The 20,464-nt window shown below is 43.2% G+C and overlaps 1 protein-coding gene across 2 annotated transcripts in view; it reads right to left on the bottom strand.

Annotated features, from left to right (window-relative positions):
• Positions 1-14,860: 14,860 nt before the first annotated feature.
• The window catches only part of akap11 (A kinase (PRKA) anchor protein 11), a 65,751-nt gene continuing 60,147 nt past the window's right edge, over positions 14,861-20,464 (bottom strand). For both annotated transcript variants that reach the window (XM_084310226.1, XM_084310227.1), the window contains exons 11-12: positions 19,621-19,826; positions 14,861-16,488 (exon numbers count right to left, since the gene is read on the bottom strand). In XM_084310226.1, coding sequence (XP_084166352.1) covers positions 16,303-16,488; positions 19,621-19,826 — 392 coding nt within the window. In that variant the 3' untranslated portion in view covers positions 14,861-16,302. The remainder of the gene's footprint in view (positions 16,489-19,620; positions 19,827-20,464) is intronic.

Raw genomic sequence — 20,464 nt, 5'->3', positions numbered from 1 at the left:
TTTTTTTATTTTTTTTATTTTTCCGTATTTCTCGGCCCGGGCTAGACGCGATAGCGCTCTGAGTGCGCGTCACAGTTTGATCGCTGTATCCGTCACAGCCAATCAGTGCATAACGCGTTGTGCGTTGAAATATGACTATTATGTTGGAATCCGGGCGCGATTTGAAGCGGTCTAGCCAGTAGCGTCAAGAATTTCTGTAGCCGCATTTCGCGGAGACGCTCTCTGATTGGCCGACGCCAGTATTTTTTTCCGTAGCAGAATTTCACAGAGACGATCTCTGATTGGCCGAATCCAATTTCGAATGTTCCAATTCTAGCTTATTCCTACATTGGTTCCTAGGTTGGTCCTAGGTTGTTTGTCTTAGAGCGTGCCGTGACTGCAAGTTCTTTAGACTGTTAAGCTTAGGCACTCTTTCAAAGTTGGTTAAGGTTAGAGTTTGTCTTAGAGCATGGCGATAGAACGCCAGGTAGTTTGCAGTCTGTTCGAGCGGAAATGGACAAAGGAATGAAGTACTTGTGACTGTTGTGTGGTGCTGCTAACAAGCTAACACTTGGCTAACAAGCTATATGGCGGATGCAGTCTGGACACAGTGGACAGTGGTCTGGAATACATCAACAGTGATACACTACTTTATCAAGGCAAGCCCTCCTGCCCTGGACGTGTCAACTAAACAGTGAGTCTCTCTCTCTCTCTCTCTCTCTCTCTCTCTCTCTCTCTCTCTCTCTCTCTCTCTCTCTCTCGCGTTTGGATTGAAAATACGTGGATTATGGCTTGTTCAATATCGTCTATGTTTGAATGAATGAATGAATGAGAACTTTATTAACAGATTGCAGAATGGGTACAATACAGTACGGCTCAATACACACAATTGTTAAGGGGATGCAGACCAGAGAAAGACGTTTGTCTTGTTTACATCAGGGTCCCAGATTTTCGATTCATATCGATAGTTTAATAGCTAGCCTTGGCTCGTTTAACAATATGCAAAATATGTGTACAGCCCTGTACTCATACTGAAGTTATTCTTGGTATATAATAGGTCTGATTGTGTAACGAATCGATTCCACGTCGCGCTGTGTGTGAGAGAGAAGGAGAGAGGGAGAGATCTGCCTGTGTTTGGAGACGGGGCGAGTTTTGTTTCTAACTTTTCTATTTATATATTGTGTTTCAAGTTGTGAATTAGAGTCTAGACTATACTTTATTTGACTGGTTGTGTGTTGTTGTAGTAACAGCTGAGCGACTCGTTCATAAGAGCCGATTCATTGCCGTGAGCGTGAGTCGAATCGCTCACGTCTTGCCATGAGTCTGTTGCGTGGTACTGTACATGTTTGCAAAATGTTTGGTATAGCGCCCCTAGTGGCGAAGCACCCACCGGCCGCCACTGAGTTCCACCCACCTTGCCCTGGAGGGCTGCTGCCCCTGCTAGGCCCCTGTGCTCCAGCATGGGTGAGATCACTGTCCACTGGTTGGTTTCAGGCTCGTAGCGCTCGGTGGTGTTCAGTACCACGTGTCCATCGCTCCCTCCCATGGCGTAGATACAGCCGCCCAACGCGACCACGCTGAGTTTACTGCGGCGTGAGTGCATGGGAGCCGCCTGCAGCCAGCTGCGAGTGATGGGGTTGAACCTGCACACACTGTTGAGAGTCTTTCTGCCGTCCAAGCCACCGACACAGTAGACCAGACCGTGGAGATAAGCGGTGCCGTGGTGGCAGGCCCGGGGACTCTCCGCATCAATGCTCACGTCCATCCATCCACCGGCTCGGATATTGTAAGCCTCCATGGACAGGATGCCGCCACCCCAGCCTCCGATGGCCAATAGGACCTCCTGGGGCAGGCGTGGACGCATCAGGGGGTTTGGGAGCCTGTCGGAGCCAGGGGGGTTCAGGACGCTGAGGATGAGGGGCTTGCAGTCGTGGCTGTCCCTCACCACAGGGTTGTTCTGGACGTTGTTCAGCAAGTGGTAGCCTCATCAAGCCCATGCGAACCTGGGAAGAGACAAGCAGACAGCGGGTACAACTTAGACATCGGTTGTAGACGGTTTCTGTTGCTAGGGAACAGTTTGGACCCAAATGTTTGAGAACCACTGTACTAGGGAACCTAGTGTTGTTTTAATGTAATGCACAGTAATACAATTAGTTACCTTGGCCAGCAGCAAAGGGATGTGTGTTTTACGCTCCTCACGGGAGTGGTCGATCCAACGGAGGACGGCATCGAACACCGTCTCCTCGCTCTTCACGTTCAGATCATCCCTCTCGATGATGTCCACAACATCTCCTCAAAGTGGCACACGATGAAGAGATGGGCCTTGGGCCTCAGGTCAGGGCAGCAGTAGATGTCCGCCAACCTCCAGATGCCGACAGTTTTCCAGAGACAGCTGGCCTTCTAGGAAATCAGAGCACGCTCCTACTATGCCAGTGACGAGAAGCTGGCCTGCAGCCACCAGAAGCTCTTCCACGTTCTCTGCTGTCACCAGCACAAAGCGTGTGTAGGCGTACTCTATGATGAGCTGCATCATACCCGGGGACACCCCAGGGATACTGTAGACTGCCTTCTCTGAGTCGCTCCAGCGAGTGAAGAGGGCTCTGTGGGATGCAGAGTATAGAGATATCTGATGAGTAAACAGTAAGCAACATTCTGTCCTGTGTAGTAATATATTTTCACTGTAGAAGTATAGGGTCTTAGCACAGTAGAAGTATAGTATCTGTTTACAGTAGAAGTGCTGTATAGTATCTTTTTACAGTAGAAGTACAGTATAGTATCTGTTTACAGTAAAAGTACAGTATGGTATCGGTTTACTAACCAAGCTAACCTGGGCCCCGTTCCCCGTACCTGGCTAACTGAGTTAGCCGGATAACTTCCAGCATAGCCTGACTTAAGCCGGACCTTTCTGTTCCCCGACGCTCGATTGTCTAAATCACCATGACAACAGATCAAAAAGTTTGAGCCTGGTCGAGAGCAGGGTTAAGTTCAGTTAGCTGGATGAACCATGGCCACGCCCCCGCAAAGAAATGCCAGCTCGCTTCCTGAAATGATTCTCAGTCTAGATCTGCATTATACCATTCTGAATTATGTTTCTGTGCTTCGTTTTCCTAGAGGGGGCTTTTGAAATGTATAATAATAGAACTAAATGCTGATAATAAATCATATTCAGCCTATAGATTTACTTTGTCCTAAATAAAATAATGCACGTCATATACGGCGCTCGGAGTGCGATACACGCTGCATGTGGTTATTTTAATAACGGCGCATTGCAAATGTGAATCCCGCGGGGATATTTTTAATGAATGAAACCTATCGGCCATTTGGCTCTGATTAGTTTCATATATTCTCCGCTGTAGATTTGCTTAACGGAGCGCCCGGATTGTGTTTCATTCAAGCATAAAATTGAAGTGTCTATGCGTGGATTGTGGTTTTTGTGGATTATGAATTACGAGGACTCTGAGGATTGTTGAATTGTATCATCACTCACACGTTATTGTGATATTGTAACTGGGATTAAAATGTCTGATGAGATGCGCTGTTTGACGGATTTGAGAAATTGAATGAGCCGTTGACGTCACATTAATGCATTTGAGAATAAAGAGATAAAACTTCATTCAAAAGAAAAATATTCGAAACACGGGTCTCTTGTCCATTGATGGATACACAATGGATATATCCCGTCTGGCACAGTGGTGCAACGGCCAGTGTTCGCTCCTGGCAAGCGGGCGACCCGAGTTCGAGACCCCGCGTTTCCAATATATTTTTTTTGGAATATAATATTAATGATTATACGCAAAAGTAGCCTAGTTTTAAGTTAAAATATTATAAATCTACATGCATTGAGGATGTCATTCTTTATATAGCTCTCAACGTGCACCAAATTGAATTATTCCTACATTGCAAAAAGAAGAAAAAGACTAGAAGAAGTGGGATTCGAACGCGGGTCGTCTGCGTGAAAGTCAAAACGACCAACCGTCACACCACAGTGCAGATAAGTAAAACATCCACCATACATCAATCAATGGGTAAGAGAGCCGTATCCTTATTCTGAAACAGTTGAACTAATTATTTTCGCTAGCAAGATCTCATTTGATTATCCATTCCATAAACCTACTGCCAGCAGGCAAGTTTAAAGAAATATAATCTGATTGATTGGGGTAATGAGGGACTTAAAATTAGCCTATAGATTATGCATTTAACTTGTCGGCGAGGCTATTGAGCCGTACTGCAATCTGTTAATAAAGTTTTAAATCAATTAATCAATCAATGCCGTTAGATAATCAGGATTTCTGCTATCGATACTTGCTGGCTTTTCAGCTGAGGCGGGCGCGCGCAATTATCCTGGGTCTCAAGTCTGGTTCGAGTTAACGAGACTGAATCCACCTTCGAGGAACAGGAAAATCCCGGCTTCAAACATCGGGTTAATTGAATCTGGATAATGGGACTCTTGATCGACTTAGTTGAACCAGGTACGGGGAATAGGGCCCTGAACCAAACTAACCTGAACCAAGCTAAGCTGAACCAAGCTAACCTGAACCAAGCTAACCTGAACCAAGCTAAACTTACCTGAAATAGTCACTGCAGTCACACAGGAGGGCCTTGTGGGCATTCAACTCAGTGCTGTTGACTTTAATAACCACATCACAGAACCTTCCCTCCAGACGCAGCTCATTAAGGATTGTACAGGACATTGTTTCCTTTTCCATGTAGGGATTTTAAATTGTATCTACAGAATATATTCAAGCTTACAGACAAATAGCCGGAAACTACAAGTGAGATCTTGACTTGTCTTCTGAGATCTGAGAACTTCTTCTTCTTCTTCTTCTTATTTGAATTTCCGGCAGTGTAGACGCATCGTGGCGTATTACTGCCCTCCACAATTCTTGCTTCGCCCACACTTGAGAAAGTTTACACTCCTCTTCTTCTTCTTCTCATCTTCAAAACACATTCCTATCGTCTCTGTCTCCTTCTTCTCTGCTCCTCTTGTCATACAATCACAATACAAACATTGAATATATACTGTACACAAATGTTCTAGAATGTTCTATTATGACATACTGTGACATCACAAATGTTCTAGAATGTGCTATCGTGACATCACAAATGTTCTAGAATGTTTGATTATGACATCATACTGCAACATCCAGTGATGGAATAACTGTTATAAATAACAGCGTTACTAATGGCGTTAGTTTTTTCAGTAACAAGTAATCTAACGGATTACTCTTCCAATCTTAATAACAACGTTACCGTTACGGCCAAAAAATGCGGCGTGTTACTATGATTGAAGCTGTTTTTTTCATCAGACAGATCTCTGCGCCGAGAAGCAATACTTTATTTCCTTGGTTGGTGGGTAGTGCGCGATTGGCTGAGGTTGAGTAAAATGTCATGGTAAGCCAATCAGAGGTAGAGGTGGGCAGGTGTTCGAAAGAATCCAGAGTCTGACACACAGCGACAACACAAGCGACTCAGTCAACGACAGTCCGTGTACGTTTTGATAGTTTGTTTGGCAAGCCCAAATAATCCAAAACTAAACATCTGTATGTCATGCATGTCTTAAATGTCATGATTAGATTAGTTTAGATGATTAGATTAGATTCTTATATCTGTATGTTGTGTATGTCATAAATGTCATGAATTGAAAATGCAGGACCCTGATGTAAACAAGACGAAAGTCTCTTAGTCCAGTCATTATATGAAAAAACCTAGGACAAATTGCAACAGTAGCAAACTCAACTGATTTTGTATCCTCATTATGTCCTTAGTGAGGGAAAAAAAGTCCCAAGGAATCCCATCATGGGAAAGTTTTGAAAACGACCTATATATATTCATATCGAAAAATGCCTGTTATAACATAGTGGTGAAAATTTTACTTTTAGATATCACTATAAAAACTCACAAGCTGATTACACACACAAAGACAAGAAAAAAAGTCAATCACAACTTCATTGAATTATTCTGTTTACTGCAAATCACACATTATCTTATTTGATATGCACCAATTAGCATACACGCCAGAACTAATCAAAACATTTGATAAAGACATTTCTTTCTTCTTGGAATATTAGTAGATAGGCTCTGTGGAGCTCAGTCCACGAGGATGGGGCTCAAGGGTTTATGTCCGTGGGGATAGGTCCATGGAGATGGGGGTTTTTATAATAGGCGGAAACTACATATTTGTACAGCATGCAAAACACTACATGATTCTTGCACAAAACTACATGGGCTTAACATAAATTTGGTATGTCTGTATAGGGGAGGCTTGTAGGTACCCATGTAACCCATTTCCATTAACATATATTGAGGTAGAAGGCCAAGGGACCATTTGAAAAATGGTGATGGCCATATTTCCCTCCCCAAAAAATCGTCTTAACTTTGAATAATTAGGTATGTACTATGTAGCCCCCTTTCCAATGAGGTAACATGACATGGTTGGTCTCATTGGAAACCCGAGGTTGTCTAGAATGAAATGGTATCTTTACTTTTGAGCTACCTAAAAATTTGAACGCGTCACAATCTCTGAAAGACAGTGTCGTCAGTGATCCTGCCAGCAATCAAGTACATTGAAAAGAAACACATTTCCCATGATGGGATTCCTTGGGACTTTTTTTCTCTCACTAAAGACATATTGAGGATACAAAATCAGTTGAGTTTGCTAATGTTGCAATTTGTCCTAGGTTTAGCCTAATTCTGGCCTATAATGACTGGACTATCTCTGAAGGTCTGGGCCCCGTTCCCCGTACCTGGTTCAACTAAGTCGATCAAGATGTCATTATCCAGATTCAGTTAACCCGATGTTTGAAGCCGGGATTTTCCTGTTCCTCGAAGGTGGATTCAGTCTCGTTAACTCAAGCCAGACTTGAGACCCAGGATAAGTGCGCGCGGCCGCTCCAGTTGAAAAGCCAGCACGTATCGATAGCAGAGATCCTGATTCTCTAGCGGCATTGATTGATTAATTGATTTAAAACTTTATTAACATATTGCAGTACGGCTCAATCGCCTCGCCGACAAGTTAAATGCGTTATCTATAGGCTAATTTTAAGTCCCTCATTACCTCAATCAATCAGATTATATTTCTTTAAACTTGCCTGCTGGATTGAATAATCAAATGAGATCTTGCTAGCGAAAATAATTAGTTAAAACTGTTATACAGAATAATGATACGGCTCTCTTCCCATTGATTGATGTATGGTCGATCTTTTACTTATCTCCACTGTGGTGTAACGGGTTCTTCTTTTGACTTTCACGCAGACGACCGGGGTTCGAAACCTAGTCTTTCCCTTCTTTTTGCGATGTAGGAATAATTCAATTTGGTGCACGTTGAGAGCTATATAAAGAATGACATCCTCAATGCATGTAGATTTATAATATTTTAACTTAAAACTAGGCTACTTTGGCGTATAATCATTAATATTATATTCCAAAAAGTTATATTGGAAACACGGGGTTTCGAACACCGGTCGCTGGGTTGCCAGGATTGAGCACTACCGCTGCGCCACTGTGCCAGATGGGATAAATTCATTGTTTATACATTAATGAACGAGAGACCCGTGTTTAGAATATTCCTTATTTTGAATGAAGTTTTATCTCTTTATCCTCATTCATTAATGTGACGTCAACGGCTCATTCAATTTCTCAAATCCGTCAAACAGCGCATCTCATCAGACATCTTAATCCCAGTTACAATTAAAATAACCACATAATGTGTACATCGCACCGAGCGAGCGCCACAGTATATATAACGTGCATTATTTAGGACAAAGTGAATTTAGTATCAGCATTTTGGGTATATTTTACATTTCAAAAGCCCCCTCTGGAAGAATGGAGCACAAAAACGTAATTCAGAATGGTATAATGCAGATCGTAGACTGTGGGAATAATTTCAGGAAACGGGCTGTCACTTCTTTGCGGGGGCGTGGCGATGGTTCATCCGGCTAACTTGAACTTAAACCCTGCTTTCGACCAGGCTCAAACTTTTGGATCTGTTGTCATGGTGATTTGGACAATCCAGATTCGGGGAACCGGAAAGTCCGGCTTAAGTCAGACTTCACCGAAAGTTATCCGGCTAACTCAGTTATCCAGGTACGGGGAACGGGGCCCTGCATCCCCTAACAATTGTGTGTATTGAGCTGTACTGTACTGTACCCATTCTGCAATCTGTTAATTAAAATGTTCAATCAATCAATATATTTGTTATTTATTTTTGGTATAGTGCTTAACAAGCATAATTTAATGTTGCCCAGTTGTGGCCTGTTGAGGGGCAATACATATCAAAAGTTCCAAAACATCTATTGTGTTTGTATTTGTATGATCCAAACATAGTAATTATAATATCTACATACATGGCATTTGATTGGAGGCTAGTCTCACTTTGTCCCACAGCAACATTAAAATAGTTTAGATTTGTGTATGTTGATGTAAAAAATGTACTTGAAAGTAACGCAATAGTTACTTTCTGAAGTAACTAGTTACTTTTATCATTTGTAACTGAGTAAGTAATTTAGTTACTTTTTGGAAGAAGTAACTAGTAACTGTAACTAGTTACTTTTTAAAAGTAACTTGCCCAACACTGGTGACATCACAACGGAACATGTTTGAGTCAATTTGAATAATTTAAATAATATGTTGACATTAAAAAAGAACAAATAAAATGATAAAAAAAACTACATAAAACAATGATACAAATTATAATAAAATATTTAAAGGGGAACTATCTTATAAATGGCCTTTTTGAGTGTTTAGCATTGTTTCCTAGCTATGTGAACTTATATTAATATGATCTATGTCTCAAAATTCTCATATTGGCGCATTCTTCCAATTCTCCTCTCACAATATTCACCCTCACTGAACTGAGTCATTTGAAAATGTGCGCGATATGTGATGTCAGAAAGACACCGCTGCATGATAATGGAGACGTGCATGATGAGCTGCACACAGTTCTGCTGACCACTCCACACAGTCAGCTCAAAACGGCTCGAGATCTTGAGGTAGAAAAATGCTGTTTTTGAGGACTTGATTAGAAATACAAAACAATGAATAAAAAAAAATATATATATTACAGAGGTGTTCCATAGACTCACAGGAATTGTGTAAAAGTGCCCAAATAGTGAAAGAAATAGTAAAATAGTTCCCCTTTAAGTAAAATTTATAGAAATAAAGAAAAATAAGACAATGAAATAAAGATAAAAATTCATTTAAAAGCTATTGTAAAAAGGTAAGTCCTAACAGACTTGGGGTCTGTAGAGTAAGCACTTATTCCCTCCGCCCTGAACATTAATGGAGATGTATGGGCCTTTTAAGTCAGTGATAAAAGTGTGTTTCAAGGATAAGTGAGCTCCTGCACTGATTATTATAGTTCAATATTCAATATTTGATCACCAAAACCCCCCAAAAAGCATAAAAAGGCCCCTCCCGCCCAAAAAGGGCCCCCAAAAATAGCACAGGCCCAGTGCCCTTTTCAGCCTTTGAGCACCTGGCCCTCTAAAGTCCTGTGCACGTCCCTGGTATGAAGCACAATCTCATACAGGCTCATACAGAACCAAGCATTTCACTGTAATGTACCTTATATGTGAAAAATAAAACAAAACTTGAACTTGAACTAGTAATCAGTGTGCTTACATGCAAGGCCTTCTCTGCCTCAGAAATCCATCCCCAGACCCAATCCCTCCATGTTATTCCCATCATCTTGAACAGTGAAGATTTGTGAACATGAAGTGTTTTCCTCGAGTGAGAAACTCTCTCGATGATATCATCCAGGGAGAACGTCTGGGACGGCGGACAGGAGGAGGCCTGTGGACGATATAAATACCGGTGTTGAGCATCAGCGTTTATTCTGGCACTCGGACATTAGCAACAAAAAACAGTGACATTAAGCACATTTTCAACGGAGCAGCTCAGGGTTTTGTCACTTGACAAATCAGATAGGAATCTTGGTTCTCTTGATTTATACCCAGGAGAGACGTGTTATTTTATTATCACACGTATTTGGTTAAATCATTCGAGGATCACTGGAAAAGCATATACTGTAGAGTACAGGAATTCCATGGTCGATTTTCACTTCCAAGTCTGACTGGCAAAAATGTTTATTGTAACGTACTGTATAATATAATCGTCATACAGACCCTCATCTGCACCTTAGTTTACACCGTTCATTCTTCATATTTTTATATTCAGAATTTATTATATTGTTTACACTGTATATTTCTTCATATTTCTATATTCAGAATTAATTATATCGTTTACACTGTATATTTCTTCTCATATTTTCATATTCAGATGTAATTGTATTGCCTACTGTATATTTAGGTCTTTCTACCATTACCGTGCCCATACCTGTACCTCCGCCATGCTGCTATCGTCATCATCATCAGGTGGCTTCTTCGTTCCGAAGGTTGCCTATCACTCTCCAACCCATTCTGTCCCCACTTCTTCTCTCTAACTCCGTGACTCCGCCTCTCATTCCGCTCCAATCAAGAATCAAGAATCAAGGTTTATTTGTCACATACATTACATACAGTGAAATGCGGGTGGTCATGCCCGCATTGATTGTGCAAAATACAATAATAAAATAGAATAAAATAGACATAGACTAAATTAAATAGATAAGACACAAGATATGCATGGGGGAAAAAAATACATGCTAGGTTCCTGAGAAACTGGTTCTTATATACACTACTATGCAATATACAATTTACAATGTTAACTCTTAATGTATCTAAACTATACAGTACCTCCTTCTTTTAAAGTGTTTCTAAAGATTCTATTTTTTAAAGTGACATTTTGTTTAAAGTAGGGATGTCCGATATTGGCATTAAAATGTGATATCGGAAATTATCGGTATCGGTTTTCAAAAAAAAATTATAAAAAGAATTTACATTTATTTCACCTTTATTTGCCGAGGCAAGCAAGTAGATCAAATTCTGATTTTATTCATTGTCAAAAGTATGTATAATGTTGTGTTAATTCCATGACAAGATATATGTAATGTTAATTACCTGAAATTATTCAGTTTTTTGAGGGGGGGGGGACCCTGCATATATCGGTATCGGTTGATATCGGTTGATATCGGTATTGGAAATTAAGAGTTGGACAATATCGGTAAAAAAGCCAATATCGAGCATCCCTAGTTTAAAGTGATTGTTTTAGCGGTTGCCGCATGAGTGGTGTGTGTGTGTGTGCTCATGTGTATCTGTGAGTGGAGAGTTCAGTGTTCAGTGTTGATGGCCTGGGGGAAGAAGCTGAGTCGGAGTCTCTCTGTTCTTGCAGCGTGTGACCGTAGGCGCTTGCCTGACCGCAGCAGCTTAAAACAGGCGGTGAGGGTCTTTCATGATTCTGCAGGCTCTGGATTTGCACCTCCTGTTATATAAATCCTGCAGGGGTGGTAGTGCAATACCCGTAGTACGCTCAGCTGAGCGCACCACTCTCTGGAGTGCCTTCCTGTCCTGTGCCGTGCTGTTTCCAAACCAGGCAGTGATGTTTCCAGTCAGAATGCTCTCTACAGCCCCGGAGTAGGAGTGGAGTATCTTCCCCGATACTGAATGATGAATGAATGAAAACTTTATTTAATAGATTGAAGAATGGGTACAATACAGTACGGCTCAATACACACAATTGTTAAGGGGATGCAGACCAGAGAAAGACGTTTGTCTCGTTTACATCAGGGTCCCCCATACTCTGAACTTCCTTAGCTGTCTCAGGTGATAGAGGCGCTGTTTCGCCTTTTTCACCACAGAATCTGTGTTTAGACCATGTCAGGTCCTCTATGATGTGGACTCCCAGGTACTTGAAACTGCTCACCCTGTCCACGATAGCCCCGTTTATCCACAGCGGCGTGTGTGTCCTATGCTGTATTCTCCTAAAATCCACGATCAGCTCTTTGGTTTTATCAATGTTCAGGAGTAGGCTGTTATCCCGGCACCAGCGTGCCAGTGCATCAACCTCCTCCCGATAGGCCTTCTCGTCATTGTTAGAGATCAGCCCCACCACCACCGTGTCGTCCGCAAACTTCACTATGGAGTTGGAGCTGAACCTGGCCACACAGTCATGTGTGTACAGTGAATACAGCAGGGGGCTCAGAACGCAGCCCTGGGGGGACCCGATACTCAGGGTGATTTTGCTGGAGGTATGAGCCCCCACCCTGACCGCCGGGGGCCTGTCACTTAGAAAGTCCAGGATCCAGGCGCTCATGGCGGAGCTCAGACCCAGATCGATCAGCTTGTCAACCAGTCTGGTGGGGACTATGGTGTTGAAAGCTGAACTATAGTCAATGAACAGCAATCTCACATAGCCCCCCTTCTGACTGTCAAGGTGAGATAGTGTGTTGTGTAGCACTTGGGAGACCGCATCATCAGTGGACCCGTTTGTCCTGTATACAAACTGCAGTGGGTCCATGTTACTGGGGAGGGAGGCACAGATGTAATCCTTGACCAGCCTCTCAAAGCATTCCATGAACACAGAGGTGAGTGCCACCGGTCTGTAGTGATTAAGGCCTGTTGGAGAGGAGTTTTTTGGCACAGGGAATATAGTGGACATTTTGAAGCAGGCAGGGACCACGGACTCAGCCAGGGATAGATTGAATATGGATGTAAATACTGGGGCCAGCTGATTTGCACAGGACTTAAGTATTCGTCCTGTTATCCCATCTGGGCCAGCCGCTTTCCGAGTATTTATACCCATGAACATTAATCTCACGCCGTCAGTGACGTCGTTAGCCGGTGAGCCAACGTCACCACTGCTCGCTCCAAACAGTGCGTAAAAGGAGTTCGAGTTCATCCACGAGCGAGGCATCGGCACTCACTATTGAGGGGGGGGCTGACTTTATAATCAGTTATCGTTCATACTCCCCGCCATAAGCCTCTCGTGTCGGTCTCCCCCAAGTGGATCAATAAAGGAATATCTACTTTATTCAGCAGGTCTATACGAAAAAAGATAACATCTATGATGTAAAAAAAAAGCTTATTATTTGGGCACAAAGCGAAAAAAAAAAGAATAAAGGAAAACCAAGAGACGCAGATCAGAGCACATGAAAAAGCTTTAATGTCACACATGGCTTTAACATTGACAAATATAGTGCTTTGACTTCAAGCTTAGAATGTGTGTAAACTATCAAGCGATGCCACTAAGGAAAACAAGTAGTGTACTCACTGTTATATATAACTTACATAAATTATTAAATATCGTATTTGGCAAAGATTATACAAGGAAGCAGGAAATATACAGGAGTCCGTGAACGCATATCTTTTATTTTTTGTCGTCTGCAGTAAATCGAGAAGGCCGAAAGTAACACTGGAACGACAGTAACAAAATAGACTTGATCTGATACTAAATGGGAGTTGATTCTCTGCGAGTACACATTCAGCTTTGAACAACACGACGACACAGCGTTACAGGTGATCCAGGAAGCTTAGGAATGTACAGTAGAACACTGAATAAGGAAGGTGATTAGGATGGCGGGGGGGGGGGGGGGGGCTAGTGGATCCGTCCTGGAAAAGGTCCCAACAGCTAAACACATTCTGTACAGTCTCACTGGGAGAGGGATCCATCCACGACTCTGGAAATACATTCCTTCCCGTGTAAACCAAGACATAAACACGCTCCCTCATGTTAACGTCTCCTTCAGAAACAATATCATCCGTGACCTCTCTTGAATACCAGGTGCAACTCGATTGTGAATACCGATTATAACCGACATATTTGCCGGAGGCCACAGTAAACAGACTATCCAGGATAAACACGTGTACGGTTTTTAGAGCGCTCAGCAGCCGAGAGGCTTGAGAGGACGAGGAGGCAGCGGCCTGCGGCATACTGTGAGGCGGCGTGGAGGCACAGGTCGCCGGCGAGTGACGAGCCAATACCATAATAATAAACCAGCGTCTTGGGCTGAGGAAGCGGATTAAGTCTCTGCCGTGCAGATGGCTAAACAATACGTTTTTTAATCTTTATATCAGTAATAGGAATAGAGGTGGAAAGCCATGGTATATTACAGTGTTTCAAACTCAAGAAGGGCTTCGGTCCTCGTGGAATGATGCTGGGAACGCTAAGCTTCACAACGTCTCTGATTCAAAAAAAAAAAAAAGGAAAAAAATGATCCCGGTCATGTTCCTTCAGAGCTGCTCACTACAGTTAATCCTCTGGGAACCGTGTGTGTGTGTGTGTGTGCGTGCATGCGTGCGTGTGTGAATTGGGGTGTGTGTGTGTGTGTGTGAGTCTGTGAGTGTGTGTGTGTGTGTGTGTGAGTCTGTGAGTGTGTGTGTGTGTGTGAACACTGACTGATTGTAAGCAAACCCGTCGGGTGCTGACAGGATATCAGTGTGTGTGTGTGTGTGAGTGTGTGTGTGAACACTGACTGATTGTAAGCGAACCAGTCTGGCGCTGACAGGAATATCAGGAATTATTCATTTTCCGGGTAAATCAACGGGAATAAAGCCAGGAGGCCTCAGGGCAGCGGGAGAGGAAGAGGAAATGCCCCGCGGCCACATAGCCAAATCAAAAAGTGCATCTCAGCAATATAGTGCTATATGTGTGCGTGTGTGTGTGTGTGTGTGTGTGGCAGGGGGTTATATTTGGAGGTCGGTGAGTAACTAGGGTGTGTGGATATGTGTTGTGTGTGTGTGGGGGGGGGGATTTGAGCGGATGTCGCCTGATCTCTGGATCCCACAAGGTGACGTGTGGAGTGGGTGACGCTGTGTGTGAATCCGAGGCTCAGCTATGCGGATGCCGTCGCTTGTGGTCTGGAGGTGCAGACTTGAGGGACATGCCTTTAATTACACCTCCTCAGCACTCTGCGTCACTGGATCTTCCCCTGACTGGACCGGTAACCGGCACACTACACACACATAACACTCTGTACGTACATCCCCCCCCCCCCCCCCCCCACGGGGCTTTTAGGCATCATCCTGGCTACGTTTTGGCAACACGAGGCCCCGCGCGACGAGGCTTCCTTCATGACATCCAGCAGCAGTTCCATTGTTTGATTAAAACAGACGCAGTCTTCCAAAACAAAAAGAATAAAAAGACACTTATTATCTTAACGGCGATGATTCCGGAGAACATTGTCCGGTGTTGGTGGATCACTTTTACTACGCTGAAGAGAACAGGTCGCTGGGTTTAAGTATCTTCTTCTAGATCTTCTCTTAATACATGATACAGGGGCGTAAATACAATTAAGTATTGTTAAAACCATTGTTTTGCGTTTTGTCCCCCCCCCCCCCACCGACAAATGAATGGCCCACTTGATCATCAACGCACAGTACAGTGTGGAATAAACACGTACTAGACTTGAGCTTCGTAACCACTGAAGCGTTTTTGGGTCAAATGCGAGTCATGTGGTAAAAGTGTGATCTAATGGAAGTTCTTATTGTCTTAATGTTTTGCTTCCTCATACCCCGTGTCTTGAAACCGTGAACGGAAGCCAATAACGTGAATGACACAAGCAATTATGATTGCGTTAATACAATCGGTTCACACTATGGAGAATCATTGGCCTGTATTGAGAGTTTTCTGACTCCTTTCTGTCACTGACAATGCAAGGGTATGGTGGTGTGAGTGTGTGTGAGTGTGCGTGTGTATGTGTGAGTGTGCGTGTGTGTGTGTGCGTGTGGTTGGTCGCTTAACATGTGGAAACAACACCACAGAGGTGAGCTGTGGGGTTGACATCATCAGCCCAACAACCATGGGGATTCCCTAACAGAAAACACATTCTCTCTCTCTCTCTCCGTCTCTCCCTCTCTCCATCTCTCCCTCTATCTGTGTGTGTGGAGCATAATAGATTGGGTTTCTCTCTCTCTCTCTCCCTCTGTAGCACAGGCGCAGGGGTTGCGAGGTGTGAGGGCTTCGACACAAAAAGAAGATGGGCGTGAAACATAACTCACTAAATCAACGTAACGCATGTGACGTATGCAGCCTAATATTAAACCAAACAAAACGGCAACAACAAAATAACCGGGAGAGGCTTTAAATAACAACAGAAGTGCTCTTGGTCACGGCATGCCATGCAGACACACACACACACACACCACACACACACACACACACATCCATCCATGAGTGCAGATCACACCGGCTGAATAATATGGCGCCCTCTAGGGGGGTAGCGGCGGGTGTGAAGTCTTAGACGAGATTACATTACAGTTTCCGTTGTACATGGCCATAGGAAGGGAGAGAGGAGGGTAGACAGGTGAGCCATCGCTGTGCGACCACAGCAAACCTTCATGTGGCACAACTCTCACACAGCCCACTAGAGGGCAGGATTCACAGACACCCTGTGAGCAGCGTGAGAGGGAGAGGAGAAAGGGGGAGAGGAGAGAAAGGGGGAGAGGAGACCGCCTAGGCGTGATCCAGGAGCCAGTGAAAGAGGGACATGTGGTGGGGCACTCTGCCCGCCTGAGGGGGCTCGTCTCTGGGCTGGCTGGGGGACGGGGCCTGGGTCTCTTCACAGTAGCGCAGCAGGGCTTGAAGGAGCTCGCCCACCTTCCACTCCCTCTCCCTCAGCCGCTGGACCACCGTGGGGAGCTGGAAGGGGAGACACAACGCAGTACAACCAGGTTAACAGCCACTCACTAAGCCTAAACACCATCAGTCAAGCAGATAACTGTATCCAACCAGGTTAACATGCACTCACTAAGCACCAAGTCATCAGTCAAGCAGATAACTGTATCCAACCAGGTTTACATGCACTCACTAAGCACCAAGTCATCAGTCAAGCAGATAACTGTATCCAACTACATATCTGTAGATACTATATCTGTACATATCCTACTCTTACTAGTTATGCTGATGGCCAGTATTTTTATTTTTTTGTATTTTATTATTTTTTATTATTTTTTAAACAAACACAAACAAACATGACAACACAAGATAAGATATACAAGCATTAATAACAGTGCACATCCAATGAAATCACCATTTAGTTAAATGTCTTATACAGGATATACCCCTAATACCTGCTATCTAATACCCTACACACATATGCTCTAGCTCGTACCCCCCCCTCCCGGACCCCCCATTGGATAATACATCCATTATCACTCGCTCCTAACCAGACACTACCATTATATGCTAGCTTTTATTCTCTCCACCACTTCTAACCACATTGTCATTTTGGATTCATTGAGACCCAAAATTCTTGTTGTAGATATTTCTTGATAAATCACATCGAGATATGTAAGAATCCAGACCTTCCGGCACATTTTTTCTGGTTGAAACCATCGTGATGCTATCAGCTTTTTAGCCACTGTGATACCAGATAAAACCAATCAGTCTAGCAGATAACTGTATCCAACCAGGTTAACATGCACTCACTAAGCACCAAGTCATCAGTCAAGCAGATAACTGTATCCAACTACATATCTGTAGATACTATATCTGTACATACTACTCTTACTGGTTATGCGGATGGCCAGTATTACTACTACCATAGTGTCTTCATACCTGTATCATTGTACATATTAATATTACAACTCTGTCCATACATCTGATTAACACTACACTCAGTACACACAGTAGTACTAATTTGTATATTTTGTACCCCGTTTAAATCACCTGTACTGCTACATTTGCACTCTGGTTGGATGCCAAAATTCTGTACTGTACTTGTGATGTATAATGATAATACATTTCCTTGATTGAGCTGAAACGACAAGAGATGTATCCTGAGAGTCAGAGCTGATAATTGAGATACAACATACCACACAATTTCCTAAATCGAATATAGATTTAGGAAATTGACCATTTTCTGAGTGTGATCATCATGGGACTGGGAATAAGATGAAAATGTGCTTGTGAGGTATTACTCTTGTATATTTGCCTTTTTCATGATTAAAACATCTCATTCAACACTGAAATTGCTGAAATATGCCCGGTCTATCAAATTCCATGACGGAAATTGTATTTTGGCATGGTTGGTGGCAGCCTTCTTAAAAATATATATTTTTCAGCTAAGTAGACCCAAGATGTATGCTTTTCTCTATCTGCTTGGCTGTAATGTGTAGCCTATAAACTTGTACCAAGCTTTATTGGCACAGCATGCGCATCTGTATTGCCAAGAAAATTATTGGGATCAATATAGATATAATAGATATCCAGCCAAATGCTGGTAAATATGGAAGTTAATATAGGTCTCCGATGTCCCCAAGACAGTTTTTTGCTGAAAAGACCACTCAGATTATGCATTCTAGCATGTCTCTATACCCCTCTGTTTCAGTCCTGTTCTGGACGGGCTGTTTTTGTATCTGTAGCTTTACGTGCAAATTAACCATGTTTTTCAAGTTCAAGTTCAAGTTCTTTAATAGTTGTCATACAGAAGTACAGAATACTTTCATACAAAATGCTTCTTACTGTTACGCTCCAGAGACTGTGCTAGACAAGATAGTATCAAATAACATAATATAGCATGTAATTTAGAAGAAGAAAAATGAGGTCACAGTGTTCGGTATAGACATATGTACAATGTTCTGAGTTACCATATAATATACAATACTATGCAGTGTACTAATGTACAGTACTATCTAGTGCAAAGCAGAAATGGGATGAGGTACAATTTTAGGTACAATTTACAGTAAGGTGTACGAGTTGTAGTGCAATCCTTCATCAATAAATATAAAGTGTGGGGAGTGGGTGCTACAGTGTGTTTGTTTAAAGTGGGTGTGTGCTATAAAGTGTGTGGAGTGGGTGCTACAGTGTGTTTGTTTAAAGTGAGTGTGTGCGTGTGGATGTGTGTGCTATGTGCGTTTGGTGGTTGTTGTTGTGTAGTGTTCATTCATTGTTCGTTTAGCAGCCTGATGGCCTGGGGATAGAAGCTTCTTCTGAGTCTTTCTGTGCTCGCCTTGAGACTCCGGTATCGCTTGCCTGACCGCAGCAGTTCAAAGAGGCAGTTGTTCGGGTGACTGGAGTCTTTAATGATTCTCTTAGCCTTGCCCGTGCAACGCTTGTTGTAAATGTTCTGGAGGGTGGGGAGCCCCCCTCCAATTGTGCGTTCGGCTGAACGTGTCACTCTTTGTAGTCTGCTTCGGTCTTGTGCAGTGCTATTCCCAAACCAGGAGGTGATGTTCCCAGGCTGCACTCCGGAACTGTGGGGCTTCCGGCTCATGAAATTCAGATCAAACTGTCAAACTAGGAGTTGCAGATCAATCAAGCTTTTTCGGGGGTGCTCTTGGTTGAAAAAGTTTCAACTGTAACTGCGGAGCGCACAGACGTCAATGTCACCTTCTTGTCGGCGGACCAATCGAAACAACCGAGGGGAGGGATTACAAGTCTGAGGTACTATCTGAAGAGGAATCGACAGCGAAACAAACCAATTGATAACGGAGGAGAAGCTATTTCTGGCAGTTTCCGACATAACCTTGTTTGTACGACCAGGTCCTCCCTTGACCGAGATATGAACAGCAACGCCTGGAGGGCTGTGAGCAGTAATGTGTGTTACTTATGTAACGACGTTAGCTGAGGTAGCGACGATAATCAGTGGACCTGTGCACTTTACATTCTCTATGTACACCGCCCACGACTTGTGTTTGAGCAAAAGCAATCACTCACAGGTAAATAACCATCATTCAGAGCTCCTATTCTATTAACCCACAAACTACTGTGGCCAATGGACTAAAAAGGGTTCTATATAGATCTACTGTATTCTATCCTGAGGTGGGTCACCTGCTGCAGATCTCTGTCGGCGCCGGGACCCAGCTGGACGTGAGGAAGGTCGGCCATGGAGGCCGCAGCCCACTGCAGCATGCTCCTCAGCTGGGGGTCAAGGGTCGCGGACTGGAGGTCGTGGCTGGGCTCTCTGACCTCGGAGTTGACCACTATGAGCAGGGCCCTGGCGGCCTGCACCTGAGGCCTGTCCACACGCACGGTCCCTGCAGGACGGCATCATCATCGTCTTATTATACAGTAGATATCACAGGGAAAAACAGAAAGGAGGGCTGAACCACAGTGTAATTAGTTATAGGTCTTCCAACATTGGTAACCACTTTCAAATTAAAACATTTGGGAAAGAATGGTATTACTGTTCTACTGTGACTTATTTACAAGATCCAAGTTATACTGTATATATCCAGTATAAGATATATTTCTCATATCTACATATAGCAACCGTTGTTTTGCACATAGCAACTGTTGCTCCTTCCAACATGGAGGACACATGGGCATTCTAATCATTCCGTGAAAGGCCTGCATTTAATTAATCTAACTACGTGTAACTATGTGTACATTTATAAATACGGATGACCAGAAGTGTGAAAATGTTGCCATGTCATGATTCTTTGGTGACAGAGATGAGTTTTAAGAAGATTTTATGAATTGTTTTATAGATGAACTTTTTGTTTACACCGTTTATTCAGATCTAATTTTATTGCCTATATTTATGTCTTTCTACTATTACCCTGTTCATACCTCCCCTCCCTCCTCATCCATGCTGCTATGACGCCTGCATTTCCCCAAGGGGATCAATAAAGGAATATCTTAACTTATCTTAACATAATTATCTGTAGATACT

Source organism: Notolepis coatsorum (genome assembly GCF_963971535.1).
Source record: "Notolepis coatsorum genome assembly, chromosome: 3".
In the NCBI taxonomy this organism is placed as follows: domain Eukaryota; kingdom Metazoa; phylum Chordata; class Actinopteri; order Aulopiformes; family Paralepididae; genus Notolepis; species Notolepis coatsorum.
The sequence above is the reverse complement of the archived record's forward strand: the minus strand, read 5'-3'. Positions and strand labels throughout refer to the sequence as shown.